General features: G+C 38.1%; 1 protein-coding gene across 1 annotated transcript in view; it reads left to right on the top strand.

The window, feature by feature from the left end:
* Positions 1-17,666, top strand: part of LOC149746711 (AP-2 complex subunit beta-like) — a 109,142-nt gene that overhangs the window by 27,394 nt on the left and 64,082 nt on the right. The window contains 7 exon segments of the mRNA XM_089901814.1: positions 4,023-4,213; positions 6,484-6,705; positions 7,236-7,356; positions 7,489-7,584; positions 14,193-14,271; positions 14,274-14,298; positions 16,298-16,463. Coding sequence (XP_089757940.1) covers positions 4,023-4,213; positions 6,484-6,705; positions 7,236-7,356; positions 7,489-7,584; positions 14,193-14,271; positions 14,274-14,298; positions 16,298-16,463 — 900 coding nt within the window.

Raw genomic sequence — 17,666 nt, 5'->3', positions numbered from 1 at the left:
TCACTGTTGTGGCCTCTACCGTTGCGGTCCCGTTGTGGAGCACAGGCTCCGGATGCGCAGCCCCAGCGGCCATGGCTCACTGGCCCAGCCGCTCCGCGGCATGTGGGATCCTCCCGGACCGGGTCACGAACCCGTGTCCCCTGCATCGGCAGGCGGACTGCCAACCAGTGCGCCACCAGGGAAGCCCCAGGCCTTGAGTTTGTATTCAAGCATTTTCCCTTTCCAGCTTTGTTGGCTAAGCAAGTCACTGAATTTCTCTAATCTTATTTATAAATTCATTTTTAAAGCCTGTTTCCTTATCTGTAATAGGTGGATTTTGATAGCAACTACTTTAGAGTTGCTGGGAAGGTAAATGGCATAATAAGTGTTCAGTAAGTTTTAGCTATTATTGTCTTTTATCTCTTTGTCCAATTCTATTAGGTATAGTATAAAGTAAGTCAAAACACAAATTGTTTACGTTAAAAAAAAATTCAGCAGACTCCAAGGGTCCACAATGAACTGTCAGATTGAAGGGAAGTCTGTAGTTAGGGCAGAGAAAAATTTGTCTAGTATTGAGTGTGATTTTACACACGCACGTGCACGCATACTTCTGTATGTATGTATGTGTTTGTGTTTAATATCTGTATCTGTAAAGTATACATATTATATTAGGTCTACAGGGGGTAGGGGTGGGATGGGGAGGAGGAATGTTTCATTGCAGTCTTCCAAAGAACAGAATTTACCATAATTGGGAGGCAAGATGAATTAAAAAAAAATTTCTTTTGATGCTATGGGACATGTTCCTTTGTAGCCTAGATGCCAGTTCTTTGTAAATCAACCAGTGTGCTGAGAAAACTCACTTAAACCCTATTTATAAATCCATTTTTAAAGCAAAACTTCCTTTAGAAACCCCTTTCTTTCCTGGGAACTCCAGTTTTTCTGAGATTATAATTAAAAGGCCATTGTTCTTTTCATGGCAGTGTTTCCTAAAAGAACTGCCAGTTTTCTAGGGGGGAAAATGTTATGCATGTCAGTCTTAGTTCACATTCAAAGTGATGGTACAAGAGAAAGAGACATAGCCTTTGTTTTAATACACTAGTAAACCAGGGCAGTTACTGCAAGAGTCAGATTTTTTCTTTTGATAATGAATTATTGTTTGGAGAAGGCTCTCTGGGAAGAGGAAGTAAATCATGTTTCAATCCATTATTTTTAAAGTTTATTTTTACAAACAGATAATATATGTACAGATAATATACAGTAGTATATTACTACATATGTAAATTCCAAAGAAACACAGAGACAGGTGAGTTGTCCTGTATACCCCAGCTACCCAGCTGCTGTCTTGAAGTCAGTCTTTGCCTGCTTGAGATTCGATGCTCCATTTTAAGTTTCCATTAGAGTGAGAGAAGCATGGCTTACTGACCAGGAGAACTCTGAGCAGCTCTTTATGGGCCCACCTCAGTATATTTCTGAAAACTTAGCAGTATGAATGTGAAGATTAGGAGATGAAAGCAGAAAGGTAGAATAGAAGGAATTTTAGAGGAATAGCAGTAGAGTTTTGTTATTGGGGGTGTATCTCCTCTGGTCAGTCATTGGCTCAGTGACCATTTGGCAGTGATCTTTTTTCCCCATGCAGACTTTTCTAAACATAATCATATAATCTGATCTCTCTGGATCTTTTAATTAGATTTACTTTTCCCTGTTTCTTTTCTTGTTTTAATGTGATAATAAGTGAAAATTGCCTGTTTTACCACCAGAACATATACTTCATTAGCTGCATTATATACTTGGTTTAATTTCCAGTTACCTGTGATGGTAGCAGAGGAGTTCTAATTGTTCATTCTGTTCAACATTTCCTGTTAACAGTCCTCATATTTAATTTTTTTTAACATTAAAAAAATTTGACTGGCAGAAATGGTAAGTTGTGACAGGACATTTGTTTTGGACGAACTGGTAACCAAGACGGGGCATGTGTTGGCAGCAAGAGAGGAAAACAGGCATTTGTTCTTCCAGTGTGACATTTTGATCCTTTATCCTGTAATCCAGTGTATTAAGTGTATTATACAGGGGAAACACAGTACCTTTTCCCTGCATGTAAAGCACTGAGATGATGGAGATTATTGTTTCCCTTTTCATGCTTTTTAATTTTTTACTAAAGGCCATGCTTGATGGTGTGGTTGGCAAACAAAAATTAAGTCAGGAAAGAACCTCATGCATGCCATCATGTGATAGGTGAACTAGATAATCCTTCTCGAGTTGTCTTAATAACAATAAAGTATTATATCCATAATCATACTTACCAAGTGAACCCTTGAATTTTTTTCATCTTGGAATTTTTTGTCCTGATCACTAAGTTATAACTGAAGGTGATTCCATTTGTGGCATCATTATCTTAGTTAATGGATACTGTCATGAATGTATTATTTGATTTAAAAAGCCATATTCTCTAGAATTTATCTTCTAGGTAAAATCATATACTGGGATAATCTGCAGAGTACCCAAGTGATATGGATATTAAAATCAATACCTAAACTGTGACCATGATGTTTCTTCTCTTGCTAGCAAAAGGATAATCATACAACTCTTAGTTTCTCAAGCTTTTAACAGGGACTTCAGTCAGAACTAAAAACGAGTTGACATTTTTGAGAATCTTTTCAATATACATAATTAATGAAGTTGCTACCTATTGCATCTCATTTATGCTTACAGAATATTTATATATAGCCTTACTGTGCTAATATTTAGCGACAGCTGAGAGCCTCACTGCAAAATGTGGCTTTGAATTCATTTGTACAGAGCTATAGTTTTTTGTCTGTTTTGTTTATTTTGGGGTGTTTTTATAATCTTAAAATTACTTTAAACATTCACTGGTTGTAGATTTCTTAGTTAAATTAGACATAATCTGTAATTTTGATAAAGTGTCCACTGTTTTTTCTTGCAGCTAGTAGGGATTTCTGGGTCTGTTAAGTCAGGATACAAATGTACTTTCTTATATTTGGTAGCAATTTTTCATTTATCATACTGCCTGAGTTAAGGATACATTTGAGGTACCATATTTCATTGATTCTAAGATGCATTATTATTTCCTGTATTACGTAGAAAGAAAAATACCTCCTATTAAACTGACATGCCGTTGATTATTAAATATATCCCAACTTCGGAGATGTTAATATGAAAAACTGTGCAACTTAGTCTTGATGAATTATGGTAATATTGCCACCTTAACTTTGTATAAGGCTTTGTAGAAAGCACTTATACATAAGCCATCTGATTTTATCCTCAAACTAAAGCTAATCTGTGCGGGGGATTAAATTATCCCATTTTCAGATGAGGAAATTGAATTTCACGGAGATTATGTGCTTTCCCAACATGATGTTACTATGTGAACTATGTGTTACTATGTGAACTAACCATAGTGAACTGTGGTTTCAAGGTCACATTTTCTTACTCTGAGACTTAAGGTGTGATTGACACCTGAAGTATCACCTCCCCACCCCCCAGTACATGCACACCCATACACCTATAAAATTGTTTGGCCTAGATTTTTCTTTCCATTGCCTAATGTACATGTTTCGTATTTAAACTTCACTGTTTTGTGTTTTTTGTTTTGTTTTGGCTGCGAGGCATGTGGGATCTTAGTTCTCCAACCAGGGATCGAACCCATGCCCCCCTGCAGTGGAACCACGAGTCTTAACCACTGGACCGCCAGGGAAGTCCCTAGCCTTCACTTCTTTTACAGCTGTTCATGTGTCTTAATTCTACTGATAGTGTTGACTACTATTAAAACTATTATTGTTTTAATAGTAAGTCATGTGGGACTCTCTGCTAATATGTGAATTGTTTTAATTCTGTGTTGCCTGACCATGAGGAAGCTATATATGCCATCATTGGTGGTTTATTATACATTTTGAAAGCAGTATATCTCTTTCTAGCTGACTGCGTAAAACGTTCAGGAACGGTTATGGATTGAGATCTATGAAGTGATCCAGAGAAATAGTTGTACTGTTCTTGACAAATCAAGGTCATATCTGCTTCTTTCCCAGGTGGTGGCTAATGCTGTAGCAGCATTATCTGAAATCAGTGAATCTCACCCAAACAGCAACTTACTCGATCTGAATCCACAGAACATTAATAAGCTACTGACAGCCCTGAATGAGTGCACCGAACGGGGCCAGATTTTCATCCTGGACTGCCTGTCTAATTACAACCCTAAAGATGACCGGGAGGCTCAGAGGTCAGTCTGTTTTTCTGGATAGTATCTAGGAGTCTTGCCCGGTTCAATAATTTCTAGTAAGTCTGTATTAGAATAAGGGTCTGTTACGTTGGGAAAATCAGTGGCTTATGGGATATATATTGCTATCCTGTGGTATTTTCTCAATGTATTTAGGAACATTTTAGGTGGTAGAGTAAACCATGCAAAAAATAGCTCTTCCTAAGAGGAGATGTGTATTTTTCATTTCTTCTTTGAACAGTATAGTTACAACCCTCTGAAGAAACTCTCCCTCATCATGGTCTCACATCTCCCATACAGCAATTCCTAGCCATTTGGCAAACAAAGGTTTCTTGAGCGTCTCTCACTGTAGTAACAAAATTTTCGTTCTTTTACATACATAGTAAGTGGCTTGATACTAGTTATTGAGCTGCCTTATACCTATAATTAGTACTAGAGAAACTGTGTTGGAGCCAGCAAAATGTATGATGTCTTCCGTTAGATATAGGAATCTCATCAGTCTGAATTTGGAGAAGATTTTGGAAGGCACACCTGGATTGTTCTGCTCAGCTCTCTACCACTTTAGTGTTGCAGATTTTCTTTGACTGTCAGATACTGACTACTAAATTTCATATACACATACATACATTTTAGTTTACAGAATTGGAGGTATCATCAGTTTTTATTGAGCATTTTGTGTATATAGGCACTGTACTAGGCAAAATAATTCTGAAGAATTGTTGGCTCTTCATTTTATTTTATTTTATTTATTATTATTATTTTCTTTTGCGGTACGTCGGCCTCCCATCGCTGTGGCCTCTCCCGTTGCGGAGCACAGGCTCCGGACGCGCAGGCTCAGCGGCCACGGCTCACGGGCCCAGCCGCTCCGCGGCATGTGGGGTCTTCCCGGACCGGGGCACGAACCCGTGTCCCCTGCGTCGGTAGGCGGACTCTAAACCACTGTGCCACCAGGGAAGCCCTGGCTCTTCATTTTAATTATGGTAGATAGGAACCTTCCTTGCCCGGCTAAAGCTTGAGCTACTGTAATGTAAGTGCTCTTCACTTGTCTGGGAAATTGTTCCCTCTGGATTTAACCAAAGCTCACCCTGATAGTTTCTTTCCATCACTGAAAGTACAAATATCTTCTGGAAAGAACTTTACATACAGTTTTATTTTCTCTTGGTCATTGACATCTCACACTTACTCATTCACTCAGCAAATATTTATTGAGCCCGTACTGTATGCCAGGCATTGTTCTAGGCTCTGAGGATATAGCAGTGGACAGACAAAAATCATAGCTCTTATGGAACACTTATTCTGAGGGATAGGGCAGAAGTATATATAAAATGTATACGTAATACAGCATATAATAGGTCAGATGATGATAAGTGCTAACAAGAAAGATAAAGTAAGGAGGAGATCTAACAAATGCTGGGTGGTCAGGAAAGGTCTCCCTGAGAAGGTAGCATTTGTATAAATACCTAAAGGAGGTCAGGGAGTCAGCCAAGTAGATACAGGAGGAAGGGAGAAAAACACAGCTTACTTACCTTGTGTCCTTAACTGAGTCAGCTAGCCACTCACGTTGCCTAAGAGCTATCAAAATTAGGTTAATTTCTGAAGAACCCTCAATGGATAACTAAATATTCTATATTTTATGAGACATTTAAGTGTAGGTGGCAGGGACTAGGAGAAGGGGATGAGGTTGAGAGAGTATTGCAGTGGTGTCGTGTTGTTAAAAACAAACAAACAAACAAACACCCTTCCCGAGATTCCCTTATTATGCTGAATGCAAGAGGTTGGGTGGTTTTCCCTGTCAGCCCATCTCCTTCCGCATCTTACAGTGAAACTTCAGCCACAGTTGGTTGATATCTCTCACTATGAAATAACTCTCAGAATGCTTAATTTGACTTCCTATAGGCTGAGGAGAAATGGGCTGTGAGGCAGGGAGCCCTTACATAGTATGGGGAGACAGAGAGGACTATAAAATAGGAAGGTAAATGGTGTGAGCTTCAGGTGTTTGGGGTATTGGCTAGTTCCCTTCCAGTTTGAACATCCCTTATTGCTGGTTTCCTAAAGTCTTCTGATATCCCTGCTCTGTTTGTAGTTTGCTGGGATTGAGGCGTCCGCAGTGTTGGATCCCAAATTTACCTATGTATGGAGTTTTGACTTTTCTAACTGATTTTCTAATTTCTTTATACCTGGGCCATGGGAACCTCTGACAACATTACCCTTATAGATTGGATTGAGCAAAGAAATTATAATTTAAGGTACTAATTTTCATTTTCTGTCCTCAGTATCTGTGAGCGGGTAACTCCTCGGCTATGTCACGCCAACTCAGCAGTGGTGCTTTCAGCAGTAAAAGTCCTAATGAAATTTCTAGAGTTGTTACCCAAGGACTCTGACTACTACAATATGCTGCTGAAGAAGTTGGCCCCTCCACTTGTCACTTTGCTGTCTGGGGAGCCAGAGGTGCAGTACGTCGCCCTGAGGAACATCAACCTGATCGTCCAGAAAAGGTTGGGAAAAAATGAATTGGTGATTAAAGTGTTTGTAATTTTGAATTAAACTTATTTAATAACATCATTATTAAAGAGGACTGTGTTAAAACTCTGTTTAATCTATGGAAATGAAAATACTGTATGGTAGAGCAACTTGCCCAGGGTCAGGAGGCTAACAGTTGATTTTAGAGTGTTCCTACAATGAATGCCTGGTGTTGCTCTACAATTTAGTTTCTTTTCTGAAGGAACTCTTAGTTGTATGATAGCTGGTGTCTGCTTAATATGGTTCAGGCTGTAATTTAGATCAGGTGGTTGTTCTTCCAGTGGTTCTTCTTGGCAATATATACTTTACTCCTTAAAAAGGATAAAAATAGTCTGCCAGATGGATCTGGTTAGAGGGATGTAGAGGAAGTTTGTGAGTTTTTTCCCCCTGGAGTGGAGTGTGTGAATGGAGAGCAGAGAAGCACAGGTTAGGTATTAATGCAGACTCGGAAGGATATATCAATATATGCCTCACCTTACTTATCTTGTGTTTCTGTGTACCACAGGCCTGTAATCTTGAAGCAGGAGATCAGAGTTTTCTTTGTGAAGTACAATGATCCCATCTGTGTGAAACTAGAGAAATTGGACATCATGATTCGTTTGGCATCCCAAGCCAACATTGCTCAGGTCAGACTTAAAGTAGATTCAAGTTAAGATCTAATAACTTAGATCTTAAGATCTGGCCTTCAGAAAAACCTAGGCCATGAAATTGCTGTTGGAGAATCCTTAATGATTGTTCACTTCATGGATTTTTAACAGGTTCTGGCAGAACTGAAGGAATATGCCACAGAGGTGGATGTCGACTTTGTGCGCAGAGCTGTGCGGGCCATTGGACGGTGTGCCATCAAGGTGGAGGCAAGTGTCCCGTGGTAGTTGTGATCACGTTGTGGGACTCTGGATATTCTCTTCACCTCTTTGCTTACATTTTTAAGTTTAAATTTAAAAATACATTGTTAAGTTTATCAAAATAATAAAGCACATTGTTAAAATATTAAAGAATTTTAATGAAAAACAGCTGTCCCTGGTCCCTCTCTTTCCCGAGGGAATCATGTTTAACTCTGTTCCTAGTTTTAGTTATTTTGATTACTTCCATATCTCTAATATCCTTATGCTACTATTTATCGATTTACCAATTGTAGACATTGTCTATTAACTTTCCGCTATGAGAGAAGCAACCTGGTTGATATACTCCATCACTCCTACTTCTACCCTTCTGTATAGATCCCCTGTATAGTTATATCATGAGGTTTTTGTTCCTATATTATCTTTGTAAATTGAGATAATATACCTTTGTTTCTTGTTCTATCAACTAGAGTCTTGCAAAGCTTGCTGTGTGTATTATGCCTGTAAATATGTAGAGCCTACACAATCAAATGATTGCGTTTTCTTTCTTATAAAGGCTTTTGTTTTTTCTGTAGTTTATAATGACCTTTGTCTTTTTTTTTTTTTTAATTTCATTGTGCCTTCATTGCACTCCTATCTTCTTCCAGCTTTTCAAGCATAATATCAAATTAATAAAACTTTTCTTTTGTTCTAGACCCTTCTCTCTTCCAGTCCTCTGTCCTTCCAGTCCTTACTCCAGTCTGGGTGGTTGCTTTCTTGTCTTCTGCACAGCCGTCTTTCCATACAGCCTCCCTTCATTGCTGTTTCTTGTTAGGGTACTTTTTCATAGCATTCCTTTTTTTGTGGTTGCAATAGTTTCTTAAATCTCTTGTGATGTGAATTACAGTTTTTGGTTTTGTTTCTGCAGTTTGAATTTAATTATCTGGAGTATTTTATGGTGATGGTTGCATGTCTATTTATGATTTTTTAATTGAAGTGTGTACCATACTTACAGTAAATTGCTGCCTATTTATACTAAAAATGAGACGACAGAAAAGTTGTCAGGACTTCTGTGCACATAGGCAGGGCTGTTGACTAGCAGGTTCCTGCTTTAGGGAAGGGAGTTGATCTTTACTTGGAAGTCCTCTTGAAGAGCTTCTCTGTGGTCTTAGAGGGCAGATTGGTTCTAGCTTGGTTGCAGCCTTCCAGTAGTTATTAAGGGCTACAACTTACAATGCACTGCTTCATCAGTCACCAAGCCTCTGTTGTTTTTCCTCATTCAGAAGTTTTTGCAATTAATGATGGCTTCTGTGCACAACAATATTGTGGATTCAGAGCTCCATATTTGTTCTTACTACTTGACTATGTGCAATTCTGCTTTTTTTTCTTTTGACATTTTATTTAATTATTTATTTATTTATTGGCTGCGTTGGGTCTTCATTGCTGCGCGTGGGCTTTCTCTAGTCATGGCGAGTGGGGGCTACTCTTCGTTGAGGTGCATGGGGGCTTCTCATTTCGGTGGCTTCTCTTGTGGCAGAGCACGGGCTCTAGGCGCGCGAGCCTCAGTAGTTGCAGCACGTGGCCTCAGTAGTTGTGGCTTGTGGGCTCTAGAGCACAGGCTCAGTAGTTGTGGTGCACAGGCTTATTTGCTTCGCCGTATGTGGGATCTTCCTGGACCAGGGCTCCAACCCGTGTCCCCTGCATTGGCAGGCGGATTCTTAACCACTGTACCACCAGGGAAGTCCCTACAGTTCTACTTTGAGTCAGATTGGACCGTATGATTTCACAAGGATAGTTACTAAAATAATTTGTACAGTATGACCAGTGCTTCACAGGAACAGAAGGAAACAGATGCTGTGTCAGAGAAGTGTCTCTGAAAGCCAAGTTCCTAATTGGCCTTCCTTGTTTTTATTTACTGAATGCTGCTTCATATAGTTACCACTGATAAGTCGTTTAGTAGACCAGTTGTTATAGCAAGAAGTTAATTAATCCTGGTTTCTGCTTCTGGTTCTGCCAGCTCAGTTGCTTCACATACTTAATATATACTTCTGTTGCTCCATTTGAGAAATGGGGAAATCTGTTTATTGGATCTTGATGTGTTACATCTTTTTTTTACTACCACACTTCTTAACTTACCACCACTACTTAACTTTTTTCTTTTTCTTTTCTCATTGTGGAATAGCCACCTGCTTATGGTATTAATGCAGACAATTTTCAGAGCTATTTTGGTAGCAGAAGAGTCATTTTGTGCTTTTCACTGCCAGAATGTCATTGTCTTACTAACCTCTCTGACAGTGCTCTTGCAAAGAGTTTCATTCCAAAGTTAAAGAGATTTTTCTATCCCTGGAATTACTAGAAAGTGTTCTCAAAGCATCTAGATTCCTAGCGGCTGTTAATACCGTCTATTGTGACTAAATGGAAAAGTTATCCATCATCTTCTGGAAGAGATGAACTTCTGGTGGCTCTCACTTCTTCCTTTGATTCAGGGTGCCCTGGTGGGAATATGAGTGTGTGAGGAATGAACTTCCTTTGGAAGCTTAAGATCAGCCTTCAAGAATTCCTGCCTTTTAGATAGTGTTCTCTTATTTCCAGTTACCTGGATTTGCCTAAGAACTTTTCTTAGAACTGGTTTAATCATGAAAGTTATTAGTTGGAAAGAGTTGCCTAGTCCAGACACAGTTGTTGGGGCAGGAGAAGCAGTGATTGCCTGTTTTTAACTAACCTATCCATGGGACAAGGGCAAGAACCAGCGAGGGAATTGTAATAGCCTTTCTCTGTAGCTTCCAGACTGAGCTGCTGCTTTTCTCTCAGGGCACCTGACCCTTTTTTAATGTGTAGTTGGTTTCAAAGATATGACAGATGAGAAAAAAAGAATTTTAGTTTAGTGCTTAGCTAAGGTAACAGGGCCTATTGTAAAATTTGGGTGTTAAGAGTTGGAGTTGTTTTTTATCATGACTGTAAGTACAGGTGTTTCCTTGTTGCTTTAAGTATCCTGAGGTGAAAAAAGTGTATAATTTTATCATATTAAGTTGGTTAGGTTAAAGATTAAGCATAAGCCATTGAGTCAATAAATACCACTGAAAAAGCAATTTCATAGTACTGTTTTTTCAGTAACTTTTGCCTGTTCTCTTTTGTTTGGTTGTTTTTTAATAGATTTTACTCTTCACCCCACCTCCAGCTTTATTGAGGTGTGATTGACAGATTTAAAGCTGTATATATTACAGTGTATACCTGTTTCTTTAAGGAGGAAATAAACCCCTGCCCTCCTTTTCTTACAAATAAAATGATTTTGTTTGCGAGATTTATTTATATGTTTGGTTTTGTTTGAGAGAGATTAAGTCACTAAGTTAAGGTATTCCTCACTTCCCACTCTTCTGTTCTTTGGTGTTTACCATTTCTCATTTTTGTAGCTCAAGATAAGGTACTGACTTACGTCTTAGGCAAACAAAAAGCATATGTATTTACTACATAAAATCATAAAAAAAAGACAAGTTAAAAGTAGAACACTCTGCTTTCTCATACCCCTGTTCTACCCTTCCAGAGATGTTGTGGACATGATTTTAAGTCTTTGTTTACATAGTCCTCCATAAACAGGTGTGCTTTTTACAAAAACGAGATCATTCTACAGATGCTATTTACTTATGTTTTTGTAGTCTGCTTTTTTTGCTTATTATACATGGACATTTTCCCATGTTACTGATAATATTTTACATCATTTTTAGTGGTTTGTAGACATACTGTGTGATTGCTTCATAATTATTTAGCCTTTCCCTTCCTGTATGGACCTTAAAGTTGTTTCTGCTCTTTTTCCAAATAATGGTTATAAGGAGGATCCTTGTAGCTAAATCTTTGATCTCTAGTTGAGGTGACATTTTTTTCATTACGCTTAGCCATTTGGAATTGCTTTTTCATGGCATGTGTATCTTTTTTCAATGTGTTATCTTTTCCACATTGATTTTTTAAATAATTAATTAAAGGTATTAATTCATTTAATACCCCTTCATTTCATTAATAGTTATTTTCCCAATTATTTTCCTTTTGATTTCATTTGACTTCTTGATGCATAGGAGTTTGCATTTCCTTATGTAGTGAGTTCTATCCATTTTCTCTCAATGGTATCTTTTTTTAAAAAATAATAAATTTATTTATTTATTTATTTGGGGCTGCATTGGATCTTCGTTGCTGTGTGTGGGCTTCCTCTAGTTGCGGAGAGCGGGGGCTACTCTTCGTCACGGTGCGCGGGCTTCTCCTTGCGGTGGCTTCTCTTGTTGCGGAGCATAGGCTCTAGGTGCTCGGGCTTCAGTAGTTGTGGCATGCAGGCTCAGTAGTTTTGGCTCGCGGGCCCTAGAGCACAGGCTCAGTAGTTGTGGTCACGGGCTTAGTTGCTCTGTGGCATGTGGTATCTTCCTGGACCAGTGCTCGAACCCGTGTCCCCTGCATTGGCAGCTGGATTCTTAACCACTGAGCCACCAGGGAAGTCCCTCTCCCAATGATATCTTTAGTGGACCACCTAGAAAATTGTGCTTCACTTCAAAATTATATAAAATTCACTTTTATTTTCTACTTTAATGGCAATGGTTTGGTTAAAGATAAGAGTGTGGGGATCAAACACAAGAACAATTCATCCTTTCCTTACTGTTATGAAATGTTGCCTTTATCATATACTAAATTTTATATGTCTGTATGCCTTTCTCTGTCTCTGGACTTACTTTGTATATACAATGATTGGATATTTACTTTTGTTCCTCTGCCATACTGCTTTAATGGTGTTTTTAAAATTTAATCAAAAGCAATATAAGTGAGATGACAATTTGCTTGAAAATTACTATCCTAGACTTAATTGTTTTTGAATATTGATGCATCATGGGAGATGGCCTTTTGTTTATCTTTATTATAATAATGAAACTAAGGATTCAGTAGACGTTAGCTTTCTATCAAGCCTTATGCTGAGTACTTTATTTGTACTATCTAACTTGATAATTTAACCCTTACATGCTTTATAATTTATCATAACTTTTATATTTAAAATTTCCCAACTGTTTTGCTGTTGTAATAACAGCACAGGAAATAACTAGTTGAAAATGAATAAAATAGAATTCAAAAATGGGAAAACTACAATAATAAAAGAGAACAGAATCATCATATATATGACCTCATATAAATAACCTCAAGATGCAATTTTGTTTTCGTTATATTGCTTGGAATGGTTTAAATTATAGTACCTTTAAAAGATTTTATTACAGAAATTTTTAGGTATACACTAAGGTAAAATTGATTAATGAGCTCTCATATACCCACCATCCATCTTGAACAAAATATCAACACATTGCTGTTTCCATTTGATCTTCTCCCTCTCCCTCCCCCTTCAAGGGAGTGGGCTACTGTTCTATTTTAATGCAGATCTCAGATATGATCTTATTAGAGTAGTCCAATGTATATATCTAATGATAAGGTCCTCTAAAAAAAAATTGTCATGATATCGTTACGGTACTCAACAAACAGTAACTCTTAATCTCATTAAATACCTAGTCCATGTTCAGTTTTCCCTAATTGTGTCTAAATGTCTTCTTACAGTTGCCTTGTTCAAATCAAAAGCTAAACGAGAGCTAGCTATACATTGCATTTGGTTAGTATGTCTCTTAAGTCTTTACTTATTTATTTGGGTGCCATTTGTTGAAAGGACTAGATCATTAGGCTTGTAGAATTTTCCAGAGTCTGGATTCGGCTGATAGTATTTTAGTGATGTTGTTTATCTCATTCCTTCATCCCCTTTAGAAAATTAAATCTAGAGGCTTGGTAATATTCATATTCAGTGTTCTTGGCAAGAATACCTCTTAGATGCTGCTGTGAATTTCCTATTGCATCTTATCAGGAGGCATATAATGGAATGACCCATCATAATACATTGTAATATATGATACATCAGTCCTTGGTTTTTAGGATCTCTCTTCTGGAACCCTTCTTTTAAAAACTATGACTTATTGTTTCAATACATTAGTTTTGTCACTTGTATTCTTCCATATTCCCTTCATTAATAAAAGACTAATAGATTAAGTTCTATTTTATAGATGAACCATAGGCTGTGGAAAATTGCAGTTTATCTAAGGCCGTAGACTTGCAGTTATATAGCCCAGAAGATGGCAAATTTTTCTTAGAGTGTTTTGAGTCACAGAGAACTTTGAAAATATAATGAAAACTGTAAACCTTCTCCCAGGAAAATATGCTTGTGTGCACAAATGAAATTTGGCAGTTTCATTTCAAGAGGTTTAAAGATGCCTTCTGTCTGTGCTCATTCATGAACTGCAGATAAAGACCTCTTCGCTTGGCTTATTCTTTCATTCTTATTCTTTCCTTCTACCTTGACTTATGCTTTCTTCTCATTTCTGTCATCCTGGCTATCCAAGATGATTTTTTTCACTTGAACTGTTTCTTGTAATGAGTAAAATTTGGAGTATATCTAGAACTTCTGTATATCTCCATCAGATAACCCAGCCTCTAGTATAGCGTGGTCAAATTAAATGCCTCATCTTTTAGTCTAGTTTAGTTGATAACACCTGAACGTTCCAAAAAAAAATATTTTTTATGTTGAGGTTGTGTTATTGGATAGATCATCTGACTTCTCATTATGTTCCTCTTTGCAGCAATCTGCAGAGCGCTGTGTAAGCACATTGCTTGATCTCATCCAAACCAAAGTAAATTATGTGGTCCAAGAGGCGATTGTTATATCTTCCGCAAATACCCCAACAAGTACGTCCAGATACTTCTGCCCCTCTTCCTCAGATCATTTAGGAAATGTTCAAGTAAGGCACTTTGAGGTTGGCTAGGTAAGAATTAGTCTTTGTAAAGTAACTGGTCATAATTGAATACTTTATTAAAAGTCAGAAACACATAAGTTGGTTAGCACAAGGATTAAAATGTGATTTTTCACTCTGCTTTATCACTTTTAGAAGAATTGAAGCTCTGTCTGAATATGCATTGTCAATTGGCATATATTAAAGTTAGCCAGATTCTTTGGTGATGAAGTTACTGTTAAATAAGGATACCCATATATTCCACGTTGTCTGGGCATAATCCATTTTATGCCTCTTACCAGGCATAATTAATAATTGTGCCCCTTTTCACTCTCAGAAACGTCTCAGTTTGAATAATAAATTATATGGTCACCTTATTGTAAAAGCCAGGGAGGTGACAGCTTCACTGTTCACTTAGTATGTTACCTAGTACTTGTAGAAAATTATAGAACATGCAACAATGAACTGTCAGAGTTCCAGGCCTTTTCTGAAGTATTGTAGCTGCTTCCATTAAGATATACAAAATCTACATTTTCACTCCACAAAAATTTTCACATTGAGGCCTCTTAGTTATGAAACAAAAATACTTTTTCAAATTTGCTTTTGAAGGCAAACAATTAAGGAATCTGAAAGAGTGAAATAAGAGCAGATCTTACAAGCATCCTAAATCTCATTTTACCTTATAATCATAGAGATGAACTGTGCTAAGGCTTCTGATTATCGTTAAAGATAACGTGAAATGAAGTGACTTACAGTTAGTTAGCTCAGTGGTGGGCTCAGAATTGGAAGAAATATTTTAATAAGGTAGTGGTTTATTAAGCATTATGTATACTGTATATATATATATTTTTTGTTTTTGTTTTTCAATTCTAGAAATGGTATTTTTGGAAAAAGGATCATATACTTCTACCACTCTCCCAGGAAAGAGGAGGGTTGGGTTTCTAAACTTCTTGATTAAGTGCGGAGGTGTATATCTCAATATGCTTGGTAAAGGTGTCCATTTCTGGTTTGTATTACTGAGGGATTATGATAGTTTAATTTTAAGAAAGCATTACCGAGAACCTGGTTTAATCAGTGGAAATAGGGCAAACAGTTAAGTGTATTATTCGGTTGTCCATATCTCATTTATTATACAATTTCATTCTGATGTTTAAAACTATATTAGCCGGGCTTCCCTGGTGGCGCAGTGGTTGAGAGTCCGCCTGCCGATGCAGGGGACACAGGTTTGTGCCCCGGTCCAGGAAGATCCCACATGCCGCGGAGCAGCTGGGCCCGTGAGCCATGGCCGCTGAGCCTGCGCTCCGCAACAGGAGAGGCCCGCGTACCGCAAAAAAAAAAACCAAAAAAAAACCACGTTAGCCAAGGAGATGGATTTAACATGGTAAAGAATGAGAGCTATAGACCTGTAAAAATAAATACTCGAGTTGCTTATTTCTTTAGAAAAACAGGTCATTAGTGTGGGTGCCTTGGGAGGAAGGAACATAAAGATCTCTATAGAACGCAGAGATAGGTGGATAAGAGACAAAATTACTGTTTCTGGATGCTATTCTTGTCTTACTCCATTTTCCTAATAGTAAAGTGGAATTTCTGTTCCTCTACGATGAAGGTAAAATGAAGTAATAGGAGAATTCTCTGATCTCGTTATGAGAAAGACTGTGAGAAATGTAAGGTAGTGGTATTATCTTAAACCATAGGTTAGTTTTTCCTTGTGAAAAGAATATCTGATAAGCTTTTATAAAGATTTATGGCCTAGTTATTAAAACATAATTGAAGGAAAATTGAAGACATTTATAATTTTCTGGCTTTAAAGCCTGTACATTCTCTTGGCTAAAAGTCTTTGTAGTTTGGTGGTGGTTTAGGGTACCTTGTCCATGGTTTTTCGTTTTTTAGGCTTCATTGTTAAATACACTTCTCAGTTTTGCCTGCAGTAACCATAGTCCATTTTGTTATATCAGATATGAAAGTATCATTGCCACTTTGTGTGAGAACTTAGACTCACTGGATGAGCCAGACACTCGAGCAGCTATGAGTTGGATTGTGGGAGAATATGCTGAAAGAATTGACAATGCAGATGAGTTACTAGAGAGCTTCCTGGAAGGTTTTCATGATGAAAGCACCCAGGTAAGTTCCCATCTATATCTTACTGTATTACATGTTTTGGGGACGATTTCAGGAAAGGTAAAGGTTAGGCAGTTTCATGTGTGTGAATTTATATACACATATAGTATGTACATTTTTCTCCCAAAAAGGGGTGACCTTTTTCAGTTGTGCTAACTTCTGTTGGAACAAGCCTGCCTAATTTAGACAGTGGTTCTCAACTTTAATGAGCCTTAGAAGCACCTAAGCACTGGTGTTTAACCTGTGTTAAAGGACAGGCTGCTGGGCCCCACCCCTAAAGTTTCTGAGTCAGTAGATCTGAGGTGGGCCTAAACGTGTTCATTTCTTACAAGGTTGAGGGTGGTGATGCTATTGCTGCTGGTGGTCCAGAACCACACTTTGACAACTACTGACTTAGAGCAGTAGTTATTACTTTTTAATTTTCTGTCACCTAAAGATGATTACCCATTGCTGTTAGTAATGGTTGTGGCTCAGTTGCAGCTGAGTTTTTGTCTGGGGTGAAGGCTGGCATGTGCAGTTTGAAAAGGTTCTTTGTGGATGGTTAGACTCCTTCCCATCTTCTGTCTGTCTTCTACCAAAACTGAGAGACCTTCGAGTCAAAGGCCCAGAGAACAGATAAATTATTCTTTTTCCCCGGCATTTGTACTCACTGCAGATTGAAGTTCATGTGTGTCATCTATCATCGTAACTTTAATAGGCCCTACAAGGAACATATACCAGCCAGTAGTTTCATGGTTCGGCAGGCGACTCTTTTTTTTAATTATTATTTTTAAAATTTTATTCTTTTTTTTGTTTTGTTTTTAATAGATTTGTTTCATTTATTTATTTATTTATTTTTGGCTGCATTGGGTCTTTCGTTGCTGTGCGCGGGCTTTCTCTAGTTGCCGCCAGCGGGGGCCACTCTTCATTGCGGTGCGAGGGCTTCTCATTGTGGTGGCTTCTCTTGTTGCGGAGCACAGACTCTAGGCGCGCAGGCTTCGGTAGTTGTGGCGCATGGGCTTAGTTGCTCTGCGGCACGTGGGATCTTCCTGGACCAGGGCTCAAACCCGTGTGCCCTGCATTGGCAGGCGGATTCTTAACCACTGCGCCACCAGGGAAGCCCTAGCATGCCACTCTTAATTGGTTGTGATCTGGCATAATTCTACTGTCTTGGCTCTTGCCTCAGTATGATAAATGATTCCCTAATTCCCTGGAAGTTGTAGCTTT

This window comes from Delphinapterus leucas, chromosome 19 (genome assembly GCF_059928025.1).
Source record: "Delphinapterus leucas isolate spDelLeu-1000000601 "Yukka" chromosome 19, BTC_Dleu_Yukka2, whole genome shotgun sequence".
NCBI classification, from domain to species: domain Eukaryota; kingdom Metazoa; phylum Chordata; class Mammalia; order Artiodactyla; family Monodontidae; genus Delphinapterus; species Delphinapterus leucas.
This window is presented reverse-complemented; position numbering and strand designations above follow the sequence as displayed.